The sequence below is a fragment of the Siniperca chuatsi genome, linkage group LG1 (assembly GCF_020085105.1).
Source record: "Siniperca chuatsi isolate FFG_IHB_CAS linkage group LG1, ASM2008510v1, whole genome shotgun sequence".
NCBI lineage: Eukaryota > Metazoa > Chordata > Actinopteri > Centrarchiformes > Sinipercidae > Siniperca > Siniperca chuatsi.
Genome location: NC_058042.1, coordinates 36,536,359 through 36,552,643, shown reverse-complemented (window position 1 = coordinate 36,552,643; position 16,285 = coordinate 36,536,359). Strand labels below are relative to the sequence as shown.

Sequence of the window (16,285 nt, the reverse complement as noted above, 5' to 3'; positions counted from 1 at the left end):
TCTGGAATAGACACCAGGTATGTTTAAAACAATTGCTTCTAGACTGATTTGGTATCAGACATTGATACTAAGCAAGAGAGGCGCAAATTAATAGGAGTTGCAGGAGAGTTGTGGAGGAGCAGTGTGCAATCAATCTATCATGCGACGATATTACGTCTGATGGACAGCTATACCCAATGAGAAAATTCAGTGAATTAATTCTTTCGCACACACATACCAGTATTTGGTGGCGGTGACTAATGCGCCATTTTGCTGGAGGTGCAAATGAAGAGGTCATCAGCGTTGCGACTGCACTTGCAATTGTCCTTCTCATTCCCAAACATCTAATTTCTTAGATCTTATAGACTCTTTTAACCTTATTCAATCTGCTAAAAGGACCACTCATTATAAAGGTCACACCTTAGACCTGGTACTCTCATCTGGTATCTCTCTCGAGTGTGTTAATTTGGTGGATATTCCTATAACTGACCATAAAGCCGTTGCTTTTAAAATTCCACTACAGCTCCCTACTTCTTCTCCTCGCCTACAAAGTTCTTAACGGTCAGGCACCATCATATCTTAAAGATCTCATAATACCTTATTACCCGACTAGAACACTGCACTCCTAGGATGCAGGGTTACTTGTGGTTCCTAGAGTCTCCAAAAGTAGAATGGGAGCCAGAGCCTTCAGCTATCAAGCTCCTCTCCTGTGGAATCAGGTCCCAGTTTGGGTTCGGAAGGCAGACACCATCTCCACATTTAAGAGTAGGCTTAAGACTTTCCTCTTTGATAAAGCTTATAGTTAGGGCTGGCTTGGGTGAGTCCTGAACCATCCCTTAGTTATGCTGCTATAGGCCTAGACTGCTGGGAGACTTCCCATGATGCACTGAGCTCCTCTCTCCTCCTCTCCATCTGTATGCATTTTTATCCCATTACTGCATGTTACTAACTCGACATCATCTCTCTCCTGTAGTTCTGTGCTTTCTCATTTCTCTCCTCTCTCCTTCTGTCACTTTCAGCAGGTATTTCTGCCTTCAGAGCTGCAGAGTCTGGATCTGTGGTTGTGGGCCGCCTGCTGCCCCCGTGTTCCTGCTCGACAACTGCTACTACAGTTGGCTCTGTTGCTAGTACTGTCATTATTATTCCTATAGCTGTCATTCCTATTATGATTAATTTATTAATATTACCACTACAATTACATTACTATTATTTTAAAAATTCTTGGTGGTATTTGCATTGTGCCTCCCCCAAACCTCTCTCTCTATCTATCTATAAACCTCTCTCTCTAAACCTCTCCTTCTCCCTCTCTCTCTCTCTCTCTCTCAAAGTGGTCTAAAAGTGGAATGAGGAATGAGGAGATCAGAAATATAACTGGGGGCAAGGTCCTGCAGAGCCTTATATGTAATCAACAAAATCTTATAGTTTATTCTAAATTTTACAGGAATCCAATGGAGGGATGCAAGAACAGGGGTAATGTGGGACCGATGGCTAGTTCTAGTTAGTAGCCTGGCAGCTGCATTTTGTACCAACTATAAACAATTTAGAGCAGCTTGACTGAGGCACATGTAGAGGGAATTACAATAATCTTAGCTGAAGAAAACAGGTTTGGACGACACTGGTAACATGATGGTCAAAAGTCATATACTGGTCAAAGACGATACCAAGATTCTTAGCGGTAGATTTGATATTAGAGTGAAATGGTCCAATAAACTGATCAACTGCAGTGGCAAAGTTATCAGGTCCAATTAAAATAACTTCTGTTTTGTCAGGGTTTAGGTGGAGGAAGTTATGACACATACAATCTTATTATTGGGTTTAACAGAGAAATAGATCTGTGTATCATCTGCATAACAGTGATATGACATGACATGAAAGCGGCTGAACAAATGACCCAGAGGAAGCATGTGCAATGAGAAGAGAATTGGTCCAAGGACTGACCCCTGAGGGACTCCGCACAGCAGGGGAGCTGAGGAGGACACATGATTATTCATACAAACATTGAAATATCTATTAGTCAGATAAGAATTAAACCAGATTAGAGCTGTATCAGAAATGCCAACCCAGTGATGTAATCTAGCAAGTAAAATGGCATGATCGATGGTATCAAAGTCCAGTAGTATGAGGATGGAATATTCACCTTTGTCTGCATGCATAATAATGTCATAATGTCATTTGTCACCCTTAGTAATGCAGTCACAGCACTATTATTGTGATGAAAGCCAGATTAAAATTTATCAAAGAGTTTATGACCCTCAAACAATTTGAGGAGTTGGTCTGTAATGATTTTTTCAAGGATTTTGGATGAGAAGGGTAGCTTCGAAATTGATCTATAATTCTCTAACTGGGCTGGGTCGAGAAAAGTTTTTTTAAGAAGTGGTGGGACACTGGCAGTTTTAAAATAGTCAGGTACAGACCCAGATGTAAGAGAGTTGTTGGTAATAACGTGCAGGCTGGGAATTAAGGCAGGAAGAACAGATTTTTGAAATTTCATGGGAACTTTATCACAGGGACTGGATTAGGGACACATACTGTATGAGCTACAGTGTCAAAAAGGATCTACAGAGAGATTGGGGCAAATTCAGACTGTAAAATAGGACAGCTGAATGGTGCAAAGGGTAAAACAGTCAGTGCAAAATTGGACCTCAGACCATCGATCTTGCCAACAAAAAATTATAAGAAGTTTTCACAGTCAATAAAAGATGAGGCAGGAATGATAGGAAGAGAAGGATTTACAAGCTGGTTAATAGTACTAAACAGAAATATTGGATTGTGTTTCTTGCTACTAATCAAGTCAGAGAAGTAGGCAGCTTGCGCATCTTTAATAATCTGGTTCAGTTTCAACAAAAGCTCCTTCATATGGAGGTGGTGAACTTCGAGTTTGGATTTTTTCCATCTACGTTAGGATTTTCTATATTCCCTTCTTTGTTGTCAAGAGCAGATGTACACAAATCATTAATCCAGTTAACTTTGTCATTAAGATTAGCAAAGTGAGGCCAGGCTAGAAAAGTAGCTGGAAAAAGTGGCTGCGGACTGCTCATTAAAGATGTGAGAGTGGATTATATGTTTCCGTTTCAATGTAGTGGGTAGTAAGGGTGCATCAAAGATAATACATTTATGGTCAGAGATAAAATCAATGTTGTTCAGGGAGTTAAGAAACATGTGTAGAGTAAAAAATAAGTCAAGGGTGTGTCCACGTTTATGTGTCGGGCCAGAGACATGCTGCACAAGATTGAAAGATTTAAAATTTGTGGCAAATGAGTTAGAAGGATTATCAATATGAATGTTAAAGCCACCAACTATAATGGGTCAAATTTGAGCACAAGAGCAGACAGTAAATCAGAGAAATCATTAAGAAAACCCATATTTGAATTGGGTAGTTAATAAATAATTACACAGCAAATTGGGTTATCACACAATTTTAAAAGCTAAGATTTTAAAACTAAACTAAAACTAAAAAGAACCAAGACTGAGTTGCGTTCAAGTGAGATGATTCTTGAAAACAGCTGCAATACCCCCACCACAGCCTTTTAACCTAGATGTATTCAGAAAATTATAACTGAGAGGGCAGCACTCCCCAGATTTGAGCCAGGTCTCAGTAAGAAATAGGATGTCAAGGTTATGGGATGCAATTAGATCATTAATGAACGATTAATTGGACACAGACTGAGAGTTTAGAAGAGCAAAGACAACTGGAAGTAAGGGCTTAGCTGATCTGGAATTACTAGCGCACACTGTAATTAACAATTAAATTCTCAAGTTATCGTTTGAAGACACAGAATACATAGGGTAGTGAGTATTATATCTAGGCATGATCCTAGGAATACTATATGAGCCCAGGGAGGTATGGTCAGGTGGACTCACTACAGGTCAGGAAGTATGAGCCTTACAAGGTTGCACAGTCAGTTCAATATTAGTTGATAGAAGGCATGAGCCTATGTGTGAGGGATGGAGGTCATCTAGTTTAAAAAGATGAGGCCTATTTAAAAAGGCAGCAAAATTGTCAACAAAGAGGATATCTGTGTTCATGCAGTAACCCTATAGCCAGATGTGGAGTTGGCGTAGTCATCCATGAACTGCACCTAGAACACAGAGGCATAGAGCAGACACACACACACACAAGCAACACAATAGCAGGACACAGAATGGCACGTAACACCCCCTCCCTTAAGTTGGCAGCCATACTGGTGTCAATCCTAAGGTACACATGAGAGGGCATGAGCCACAACATTATCACACCCTTTTTTGCAATGACATAGTCCAGCATGTTTTGAGTAGAAGAATTTCCAATCAGCTGCTCACGCAACAATTTCAATGGGCCTCAAAATAAGACGGTGTAGTCCCTCATTCGTCCAGGAGTGTTCTAGCGTAGAAAGGGTTTCAGTCGTAGTCATCTGGACACTGTTTTCAGAATCAAGACGTTTCGGCTCCCATCCGGAAGTCATTCTCAATTGTGAAGAAATGGGACGGGAACTAGAAATTTAAGCTACTCTGTGTTACATAAGCCCCGCCCTCAGGAAGGAGTCTACCTGAGTATCTGTTGATTAGCTAGTTTCACCTGACCAATTAGGTCAGTTTCAGGTCTCTCCAAAATGTGTTTGAACATCTACTGCTGCCCAGATGGACTCCACATCACCACTGGTGAGCTTCATCACCCCAGTTACCACCCCTACTCTAGTGTTGTACATGGCCTCATCTGCACTACCAACTGAACCACACACGCGGATGTACTGGATGAGACTGCTGTCCTGTGGCCCAGAATCCCCCCACATCCAGTACCAGTACATGCTCTGGAAACCATGGTTACAGACTCTACATCCATACAAGGCCCCACTGGATGAGCTACACTGCTCTTTGAACTATCTCACCCAGCCAGACGAGCTTTATGAACAGGCCTGGCAAGAAGAAGTGAATTCCACCACTCAGCAATTACAAATTACCTCTATTTTTGCTGGAAAGGAGGGTGTGGCGGCAGGCTGCTCCTTGACGGAAGACCAACAAGAATGGTATGCTTTAGACACCAAATCAAGTCCAGATGTCACTCTAGCAGTGGGGAGCAAATACGAAGCGAGGTCCTTGGGTCCTATGGGGAAGAGGGCACTCACTCTTACGTGGGACAGAACACAAGCCCCCCAGGTATGGAAGGCAAGGGAAGAAGACATGTGGTGTATTTCTATTTCCACAAAGGTAAACAGAGTGTTTGAGGAAAAGGAGCTCCGCAGATACCATGGCCGAGAATGAACGGACCACCCGGACACTCCAAGACTATTGGATGATGTGCCGTCAAAAATCTGGACAGTATTACCACAGGATGTCGGCCTGGTTAACACTCCCCCTATTCATATGACTGTCAAACCAGGCCACGGCCCTATATGGCGCCCTCAATACCGCCTCAAACCAGAACAACAAGAGGGCATTGCTGACACAATCCAAGGTCTGCTTCAAACTGGTGTCCCCATACAAGTCCCCATGGAACACTTCCATTCTACCTGTGACAAAAGGGGAAGTAAAAGACTGGAGGATGGTGCAAGACTTTCTCCCGGTAAATGCTGCCACAGTACCTGAGGCCCTCCCTGTTCCTGAGCCATACTTGGTCCTCCAAAACATTGGTCCACAGCACCAATACTTCACAGTGGTGGACTTGGCCAATGCATTTTTCTGCTTACCCTTGGACCAAGAATCAAATGTTTTGCTTTCACCTACAAAGGCCAAACCTACACTTACACCAGACTACCACAAGGCTATCAGGACAGCCCTGGACTGTTCAACACTGTACTAAAACAACACCTCACACCATTGGCTCTACCCCAAGATGTTGTGGTCATACAGTACGTGGACGGCATCCTTTTGGCCGTCCCTACTGCCGAAGCTTGCCTGACTGCTACACACTCGCAGAACAGGGGTATGAGGTCAAAAGAGAAAAGGTGCAAGTTTGCAGACGCATGGTTTCTAGGTCGTGAAATCTCTCATGAGGGACACATCCTCACCGCTTCGCAGAAGTCATCTGTTTTGTCACACGGAAAGCCTACTATGGTTCAACAAATGTTAGCCTTTTTAGGCCTGACAGGATACAGCAGGAACCATGTTCCAGCATATGTAGAGCTCACACAACCCCTGCGTGACATGGTGGCGGAGGTGAGAAATCGCAACCTCACTGAGACATTAAACTCAACAAAATGTATTGTAAGTGACATATTGCAGCAGTGGCATCATGCAAGCCAAAATTCTGGGGGGGCACAAATAGAGAGGCATGGGGGTCCTTCCCCAGAAAATAAAGAAAATAATGATGCAATTTCCTGCAATTTGACATATATATTCAAAGACTTTGGGGGGATTATTTTAAAACTTCATTAAATCAGTTTTTGTAGCTCAGTAATCTCCCACTTTATATTATGGTAAATACTATATAGTTATTTAGAGAATTTCATGTAAATGATTTGTTTTGGTTATTGAAAATGACACTTATACATATAACCTGTAACCACATCTACACACACTGATATAACTAGATCATCTCTGCTTTATCCCACATCTCCACAAAAACTTAATCTGTCCTCAGGACAGACAGCTCCGTTTTGCAGTCATCCACAAGCTGTGCAGCTGTGCTGATGTCCATGTCTTCACCCTGGAGGTATTTTGAGAGAATACCAGTCATTGTGAGAATTCTACTCAAGGCCACCAGATGGAGACAGAACTGAAAATCAATGGCTTTTCTCAGTGCCATTGCAGTTCCTGACGTGTCCCGGTCAAATGCATCACTGGTCTGAATCCGATCCAATGTCTCCACCACAGTATCCATGGTAATGAGAAGGACACTCAAAGCCTTCAGTGTCTTGGGTCTCTTGGGGTCATTTTCCATCAGCTCTTTTTGCACATCAATGAACAAACCATATCTTTTGGTGGAGCCTTCTGTGAAGGAGTAGAGTTGCTCAGTGACACCAAAGAAGTTGCGTGAGGCTATGTTCTTACTCTTCAACTTCACTGTCTGTTTTCATTTTAATTGAACAGGGCAGTGATACTGTATTTCATGTAATAAGTAGCTCACCTGCTGCTTGTATATCTAGCTGGAGTGAACCAGTTGTATTGGTGGATCTGGATGGTCCTTGACCTAGAGGGTAAATCAGCTACTTCAGTAAATCCTTTAATATATAATTTGCTGTAATTAACATGAAGTGATTTACAAAATATGCTAGGAAAATAATACTATATCACTACCCTGAAAGTGCAGAAATACATAAAGAAAAACTGTCCAGTCGTACTTCAAATGTCCTGTAATATGTAATATGGCCCCTCTTCAGCAGCAGGATCTCCCTTTGAACTCCCAAATATGTGATCTAGAGTGCTAAATTCAAATACGTGCTGGAAAGATTTAGTTCAAGCAAGTTCGTTTTTATTAATATATATAACTGATATAACTGTCATTATTATTATTGTTTAATACTTATTACTGCAGTAGTGATAAAATCGACATGGAAAAGTGAAAAGTGCGCTCCTGCAGAGGAACTGATGAACTCGGTATCCGAAAGCTACCCGGACGACAAGGAGGTTCGGACATGTGTGTACATACATACATACATCCACTGAAAAATGACAGCAAATAACATAATGTTTGGCGATATGTCGCTTGTTTAAAGCTGTTATGGAGACGCGAACGACATGATGTTGATTCATGAATAATGTCCGAAGCTGCTGTTGAGGAAGTTTCCGTTTTATCGTCCATTTACTGCGGAGAAGGAGAGTTCCAGCTCATCCAGCAGTCTGGTAAGCTAGCTAACATTTCGCTGCCAACACCGTCGTATTTGCTTTCCACCTGCTTTGTCCGCAGTTTTTACAACGACAACGTGCTTGTTGAGCTAATAGCGAATTGTTACGAACAAACTAAAACGAAAGCTGTCTGAATGTAGTCTGACTGTTTATCTTAGTTTGCCACGAATCTTAAAATTTTAAAATTCTTGTAAACTTCCTGCTGGCTGAGAAAGCAGCCCCCCCCCAGCAGAGGGACCCTGATACTGACTGTGTTCTTCACATTTTCATGGCAGGAATATGATTTATGTGACTGCCATTTTAGATTTGTTTCCCCTGAGATATTATTGAGTGCATCCATGACTTTGCTGTTGTAAACTTTACTGCCGCTGCTCTAGAAACAATATTTAGTTATATTTAAATGTAAATCAATTCTAATCCTGGTCTGAATTTATTCTTTAAAACTATTAATTTTTTTAAAAAAATTAACCCAAATTATTTAGTAATGAAAAAGAACCGGTAAGAGTACTGCTAAAGAGCCGGGCTGATAAGAGTATGGATAAGATCACCCTGACTTTTGGGGTTCAGATCCCTTCACTACCTTCACTATAGGCCTCGTTTAACCATGTTATATTATAAAGAGTACGGTCTAGACCTGCTCTATAGGAAAAGTGCAATGAGATAACTTCTGTTATGAACTGGCGCTATATAAATACAACTGAATTGAATATGTAACTTACAACAAATTGGCCAAGACAACATTCAGTATAACCTCAAGCCTTTGCTAACAAGATGCACAAAAGTGAGACTTTGAAGCTTCAGTGTTAATACAGCCAGCTGCCCCAATATTTACAATGACAAATGTGATTCTCTGACATTCCCTTAGACTTTAAAAACCCAAATCAGCTGTACTCTGTTACTTTGGCACTTAGGTCTACAGTCTGTTGGTGCTGTAACATCGCTCTGTTCGCCTTCTAGCTCAGGATGGGCTTGTTGTCCAAATCAACAGCACTGTTGGAGGAGAAAGAGGACTGGACATCAGTCTGTTGTTCCATCTGCACCCCCGCTACCCTTCCTGCCCCCCCGGCATCTCTGTCTCTTCCACTGCTCTTTCTAGGACTCAGTGTCACAACATCAGACAGAAGCTGCTGGATCAAGCTGCAGCCTTACCACCAGAACCAATAGTTCATCAGTTAGTGGAGTGGTTACAGGTAAACAATAAACTTACTGACCTTCTCATGAGCTGTAACTCTGGAAATTTAGCTGGTTACATATAATTGTACAAAAACATTTTTACATGAAAGGAATGCTCCATCCGAAAAATATATTGGGTATAAAACACTCACCCCCTGTAGGTTAGAAGGGCAGCTGTGAAACATTTGTAGCTTCCTTGGACAAACATTAGCCACAACAATATCAGGGTGCACAAAGTAATACAGTTACACAAGGACAGTAAATCTGTGGAGGACCTCAAATAATCATAATTAATGTGCAAATACGTGCTGTGTTAACAATAGCAGTGTGTGCAGATTGCAGAGGACTACAGAGGAGGTGAGGAGGAGGTGAAAGAGAGAGAAAAAGAGGAGGAGTGGACTGCAGTGCTGTTGTTGGACCACATCCGAGCTCAAAACCGTTACATCGGACTGCTGGAGCGCTGGACCCAGCAGCTGCAGCTCACTGGGAGATTATTACTGGGACGAAGTATACTGGTTATTCTGCAGGGAGCGAGACCCAACATCAAGGTACGAACCCACACGTTTAACTCGGCATCACACAAAGAACGTACCTGTTTTTGTTAGGGATGCCCCGATCGCGTGTTTTTGCCGCCGATACCGCAACCACATGCACAGCTCCTGGCCAGTGAACGAGGTGGGAGGCGGGGCAACGCTACACACGCAGTTGTTGCTCTCAGCCGCATGCACGAGAGTGTTTAACCACAGGTTAACCAAGTTTTAGCTGGGAGATGTGTGAGAGCAGCGAGTTCGCTACGTTCTGTTTATGTTAATAAACTAAATAAACTCACAAAATGTCATGAAAGGAAATATTCTTATACCTATTTCCTTATTAAACAGAAAAATACAACCATTTCTCTCTTTCACCAAACTAAGAGCAGCTTAATTGCCTTTTTAACTCATCATAAAACACACTTCATTCAAACTCAAGAGAAACAAAATAAAACTCACCAAAACCATCTTTGTTAGTCTTTCCATCATTCCAACAATCACCCACTTTGGTTTGGTTGAAATAAATCCTTCATCCACCGAGTTAGATGTGAAAATATTCTGGCTCTAAAGTACACGCTGTTTCCCCGCTGGCCTCTGTGTGCTGCTGGGTTCGCTCGCTGAACGAGTCTGTCGCTGAGCAGCTCTCACTCGTTCTTCGCAGGCAGGCCATTAAATTAGTAGCAATAACTGTTTTGAACACGGAAAAATGGATAAAGACATCACATTTATTTTTCACTTGCCTGATTGGACAACTGCTAGAGGCATTCCACTTGCCCGAACAGAGAGTTTACTTGCCCTGTTCAAGCATTAATGTCGAGCCCTGGTAGATAAATGAGACATGGATTATCTTGCACGAGAGAGAGTTTTTAAACAGATATTTTGATATAGTTTTGCTATTTTAAAAACGGGAGCGCCATCAATCTCAACAAGTCTGGATAGCGTGCTTTGGATTCATTCTATGTTCACGAGGAAACAAAATTCTTCAGGAATTCAAGGCAACATGGGGTGAGTAATTGATATACAAATCATTTTGGGGTGAAGAAGTGCTCCTTTAGGTTAGTTAGCATGCAACAAGGACACCAACTCAGCTGAGAATTGAGTTTTTTGTGTCATCGATTGGCGACTAGAAAGCATTAATCCCGATCTCCCTATCACATATTTTTACTGAATATTGGCCGATAACGATTGGCCGGCCGATCGATCTGGGCATACCTACTTTTTGTGTATGTCTTGTATACGGTATATAACTACAGTACATGTACTGTATACTGGACTTACTGTATGGCCATGGCTTATGAATTTAAGGATTGATTGATTCTGCACTTGAAAACATACAGTACATGTTAAAAGGGCCATTTATATCACTATTATACAAACACATCTTTACTGCATTATTGTGATACCTAGGTAAATTTATACAGAGACAAATGAGACTATGATAAAGTTGATTAGTAGCCTCTGGCTCACACCGGAATGAAGACATTTCTTATAAACTATAAGAACAGCGCCCTCTGCCTGTTGTATGCTGTAAAGTAGGTGTCACACAATATAAAATAAGGCTGCAATTAATGAGCATTTTTATAATCGATTAATCTACATATTTGCTTCCTTGGTGAGCTGGTATATAATATCAGAAAGCAGGTAAAATTCCCATCACAATTCCCTAGACCCCAAGTTGATGTCATCAAACAGTCCAGAAATATTAAATTTGCTATAATGAGGAAAAGCAGCAACGTTTCACATTTGAGAAGCTTAAATATGAGAAGGTTTGGAATTTTTTAAATTAAAAAATTATTAAAATGATTATTTGATTCTGAAAATTGACTATAGATTAATTGACTAATTATTGCAGCTCTGATATAAAATACAGTGCAGAGGATAAAAGGTTCAGTATGCCACAAACTAAGTTGATGTGAAATCTGTTTACATTTGAGCGCCCTCTAGTGGCCATATGAAATATGACTCTCGTTCGTTGGGAGTGAAGGAGGAAGTCAGGTGATGTTGACAGAGTGACAGTCTGCGTAGGGAGGAGGTCGGGGGGATGGATGGCACAACAAAGCGTCAGACTTAAACACCGGAGACCGCTGTTTGTTTCCCGTTTCCAAGTGACCGTCAATGTTGGTTTCTTTGAACTGTGACCACGATCGTTCCCTAGCCTTAACCATGCGTTTATTACTGTAACCATCACAGCGAAGCTCCCCTAACTTTAACAAAGACATTTTAACCCAAACCACAATGTTTCCCCTAACCAAGTGGTTTTTGTGCCTGAACCTAATCAAACCTTAACCATAGCGTTGTCATATCATAAAACAAATTTATTTTTCAACAGTGATTTTTAACAGCTTTGGAAAGAACAGACAAATGATGTCGTCCTGCTAATAGATGTGTCAGATCAGAAAACTCTATGCGTCGTTCTAGAGGACAGTTACAAGTGACTTATTTTGTCATTTAATTTGAAGGACTTGCTATACTACTCACTCTCTGTCCACATCAAAGAAATACATTTGAAAAACTCAACAGCAACGTCTTTCCAGATATCCTGACCCGGTTACTCAAGATAATCCACAGATTTGTTGTGAGCAGTTTCATGTAGGAACTATTTTCTTTCTACTAATAGTCGTGATTTCTGGAAAGAGACATTGCTGTTGAGTTTTTCAAATGTATTCTTTTGGCGCTTTGCGCTCCACAAGCCAGGTGTCGTATAGTCCCATTATATTCAAAAAAGCAAACATCTCTACGGCCAATATCTCCAAAACTCGGCGACTGGCACCAAAACAGTCTAGATAGATAAACAGGTGAGAGGGAAAATATGTATTTTTGATTTTGCTGTTAACTGTCCCTTTCATACCTGTTCCAAAAGGCGACACTCGAAGGCGGAGTGAAAAGCGTCATATCCTCCTCCTGGCTGCATCCCACTGCCTCCCTGATCTCTCTACAAGAATTCTGTGTGTTTTGATTTGATTTTACTCTGATAACTCCGAGGTTCCTTACGGTGGTGCTGGAGGCCAGGGCAATGCCATCTAGAGTAACTATCTTTAGATAACGTGTCTCGGAGGTGTTTGGGGCCAGGTACGATAACTTTAGTTGTGTCAGAGTTTAACATCAGAAAATTGCAGGTCATCCAGGTTTTTATGTCCTCAAGGCATGCTTGAAGTTTAGCTAGCTGATTAGTTTCATCTGGCTTGATCGATAGATATAATTGTCTATCATCTGCATAACAACGAAAGTTTATGGAGTGTTTCCTAATAATATTGCCTAGAGGAAGCATATATAAGGTGAATAGAATCGGTCCAAGCACAGAACCTTGTGGAACTCCGTGACTAACTTTGGCGTGCACGGAGGACTCACTGTTAACATGTACAAATTGAGATTGATCTGATAGATAGGATTTAAACCAGCTTAGTGCGGCTCCTTTAATGCCAATTACATGTTCCAGTCTCTGAAATAGGATGTGATGGTCAATTGTGTCGAACGCAGCACTAAGATCTAACAAGACAAGTACAGAGACAAGTCCATTGTCCGATGCAATTAAAAGGTAATTTGTAATTTTCACCAGTGCTGACTCTGTGCTATGATGCACTCTCAATCCTGACTGAAAATCCTCAAATAAACTATTGTTATTTAGAAAGTCACACAACTGATTGGCGACTGCTTTTTCAAGGATCTTAGAGAGAAAGGAAAGGTTAGATATAGGTCTATAGTTGGCTGAAACCCCTGGATCAACAGTAGGCTTTTTAAGAAGCAGTTTAATTACAGCTACTTTAAAGGATTGTGGTACATAGCCTGTTAATAAAGACAGATTGATCATATCCAGTAAAGAAGTGCTAACTAAGGGTAAAACATCTTTACGCAGCCTAGTTGGAATAGGGTCTAAGAGACAGGTTGATGGCTTAGATGAATTAATCGTCACTTAGTTGAAGAAGGTTGATAAGAGCAAAGCACTTATACAAAGCAAATATATATCAGGTTTTACAGTTGTTTCTAAGGTTCCTGTGTTTGAAGACAAATCAATACCAGTTGAAGGCAGGACTTGATGAATTTTTTAGTTAAATAGTTTAATAGTTAAAATTTTATTATTAAAGAAGCTCATGAAGTCGTTACTACAGAGGGCTATAGGAATACATGGTTCAATAGAGCTATGACTCTCTGTCAGCCTGGCTACAGTGCTGAAAAGAAACCCAGGGTTGTTTTTATTTTCCTCTATTAATGATGAGTAGTAAGCTGCTCTGGCATTACGGAGGGCCTTCCTATATGTTTTAAGACTATCTTGCCAGACTAAACGAGATTCTTCCAGGTTGTTTGAGCGCCATTTCCTTTCAAGTTTTTGTGATGTTTGCTTTAATTTGCGGGTTTGGAGGTTATACCATGGAGCTAACCTTCTTTGTTTTATTATTTTCTATTTTAGAGGAGCGATAGAATCGAGTGTCGTTCGCAGTGAGCCTGCAGCACTATCAACTAGATGGTCAATTTGGGAGGGGCTGCGATTTGCATAGGAGTCCTCTGTTATATTGAGACATAACATTGAATTAAATGCAGATGGGATCGCTTCCTTAAATTTAGCCACAGCAATATCAGATAGACATCTAGAGTAGGAGTTTTTGCCTAATGGTGTGTAGTCCAGTAATAGCAGTTCAAAAGTTATTAAATAATGGTCCGATAAAGAAGGATTCTGTGGAAAGACTATTAAATGTTCAATTTCAATGCCATATACCAGAACAAGGTTGAGGGTGTGGTTAAAACAGTGAGTGGCTTCATGTACGCTCTGACAAAAGCCAATCAAATCTAAGAATGAGATAAACGCAGTGCTAAGGCTATCATTTTCAACGTTCACATAAATATTGAAATCACCTACAATAATTACTTTATCTGTTTTAAGGACTAAACTTGATAAAAACTCTGAGAATTCAGATAAAAATTCAGAATAAGGACCAGGAGTGCGGTACACTATAACAAATAGAATTGGCTGTCGTCACTAAGGAGTTCTGGGTGGGTAACTGCTCTGGAAGTGCAGAGAAGCGTGGAAGTGTAGGACTGCAACTCTGCCTCCTGGTCTCAACTCTGAGTTGTCATGGTTTAGGTCCACTAATAAACTCGGCCAGATTAATAACTCCTGCCATGTACTGTGTCTCCCCTTGTAGTATATTCTGATTGTTATGACTGTTATCTCTGTTGTATGATTGTTGTCTCTTCAGGAGTTTTGTTGCCTTTTGAAGACAGTGAAGGTGGATGTGGATTCTTCAGGCAAGAAATGCAAAGAGAGGATGATGAAGGTTCTCATTGAAACCCTTTTGTCTTCCTCCTGTGGACATGGGTATGGATCACAGACACGTGACTGATGTAGGAGAGAAATGGAATAACGGCAGGACTTCTAGATCCATATAATCACTGTGCAGTATTACTGCAGCTCTCATTTGGTTTCTCTCTGTTTCTCTCCATGTCTTTCCATCAGTCTCCAGGGTTTTGTAGTGAAGAACTACCAGTCATTACCAGAGCTGACCGCGGCCTTCCAGGAAATCAACATGACTGAGCTTTACCAGCAGATCCTGCCATCATTAAGTGACTGACAGCACACAGGTTACCAAGTCACGGAGCTCCCCTGGGGTCAGCTGAGAAAAAAAAGAGCCATGTGTAAATCTGTACTCTGTTTGCAAACTGTGCGCACGGAGTGGCACAAGACCTCTTTCTTCAGAGAACAAGGAATGGAGCATTTCGACGGCGACCACATCCAGTTTCCAGATTATTTCATTTATATATAGGCCTAGCACTTTAAAAAGCACAAATATTGTGTTTTACATTGGATGTTTCGCAGCTTTCATTGTGTAACACTGAATTGAACACTGTCGAAATGCTCCATTTCTTGTTCTCTTAAAGAAAGAAGTCGTTTTCAAATCTGTGGGCAGATTATGAATCTGAGAGCACGATTTTAAAAAACTGTGCACAGATTTGTAAACCGAGAGTCCAGAAATAAACATGGCTCCTTTTTTTCTTTCTCAGCTGACCCCAGGGGGTTCCGTACCACGGTGAGCAGATCAGTAAACTGAGAAGATTCTTGACAAGATTCAGACTGAGAAACAGCTGCACACAGGAAGAGCTGACAGCCCAGGATTACAAATTAAACGTAAATCTTAAAAGCCTCCTCCCAACTACAACACAACACTAACTGTGCTGTAGCATCGGCTCAACAACAAACACAAAGGGACTGATGGTGCTAACACAAAAGACAACAAGTATGCCTTTTCATAAAAAAGCAGGGTTTCATTATTGCTGATGTGTATTTGGATGCATGATTTCATTTTCACTGATGGACTGAAAATGGATTAACACACCAGACATAATTCTGTTGTTATTTGTGGTTACTGTATGTGCAAGTATTGTACCAATAAAGCTCTTTTGAGTTGTTGCTATGGGTGCGCCTTTTATAAATTACAACAATTTACATTCATAAATCTGAGAACAGGTTTCATCGACCTTTTATTGGGTTTTTTTCTGTTCATGTGCTTCATACTTAGCAATCCAAGTTTAAGAGAGCATATGATTAGAGTGGCAGTAAAACCACTTGCATATAGTTTTCTTAACTTTGATTGCTGCTTATTTAGTCATGATTATTTAACGTTATAAATAAATATTTAAGATTTTAAGTTTTCAGGGGCATTAATGTCAACTGGATATTTCAGACACTGCTAGCTTGATTCTGCTGAAAACTTAATAAAGGAGAATGTGTCTGAAGTATCCAGTCTATTACAGTGTTGAAAACATCCCTTATTCTGGTTTCTTCACAATTACACTAGGGGTCTGTGAAGTGTCCTGTTTATCATAAAGATGGGATTTTATGCAAAACACAA

General features: G+C 40.9%; 1 protein-coding gene across 7 annotated transcripts; it reads left to right on the top strand.

The window, feature by feature from the left end:
• The first annotated feature begins 7,509 nt into the window (after positions 1–7,509).
• On the top strand, positions 7,510–15,843 carry rwdd3 (RWD domain containing 3). 7 transcript variants are annotated; one of them, XR_006378377.1, is made up of 6 exons: positions 7,512–7,737; positions 8,698–8,930; positions 9,249–9,461; positions 14,636–14,754; positions 14,893–15,071; positions 15,438–15,843. XR_006378377.1 is itself a non-coding variant. In XM_044200186.1 (6 exons), exons 1-5 carry the CDS (start codon positions 7,653–7,655, stop codon positions 15,005–15,007), a joined length of 765 nt encoding a protein of 254 aa, XP_044056121.1. In that variant the 5' UTR covers positions 7,512–7,652; the 3' UTR covers positions 15,008–15,044; positions 15,438–15,843. The 7 variants fall into 7 exon arrangements, 5 of the variants coding, with proteins under 5 accessions (XP_044056129.1, XP_044056121.1, XP_044056103.1 ...); XR_006378374.1 differs by having other exon boundaries at positions 9,240–9,461; XM_044200186.1 differs by having other exon boundaries at positions 14,893–15,044.
• The last annotated feature ends 442 nt before the right edge of the window (positions 15,844–16,285 follow it).

Excerpts from the sequence above, each read along its gene's own strand:
- rwdd3 (XM_044200168.1), top strand. The coding sequence starts at position 7,653 with ATGTCCGAAGCTGCTGTTGAGGAAGTTTCCGTTTTATCGTCCATTTAC. Across the intron at positions 9,462-14,635 it reads GAGCGAGACCCAACATCAAG|GAGTTTTGTTGCCTTTTGAA; the intron begins GTACGAACCCAC and ends TTGTCTCTTCAG. Across the intron at positions 14,755-14,892 it reads TCTTCCTCCTGTGGACATGG|TCTCCAGGGTTTTGTAGTGA; the intron begins GTATGGATCACA and ends TCTTTCCATCAG.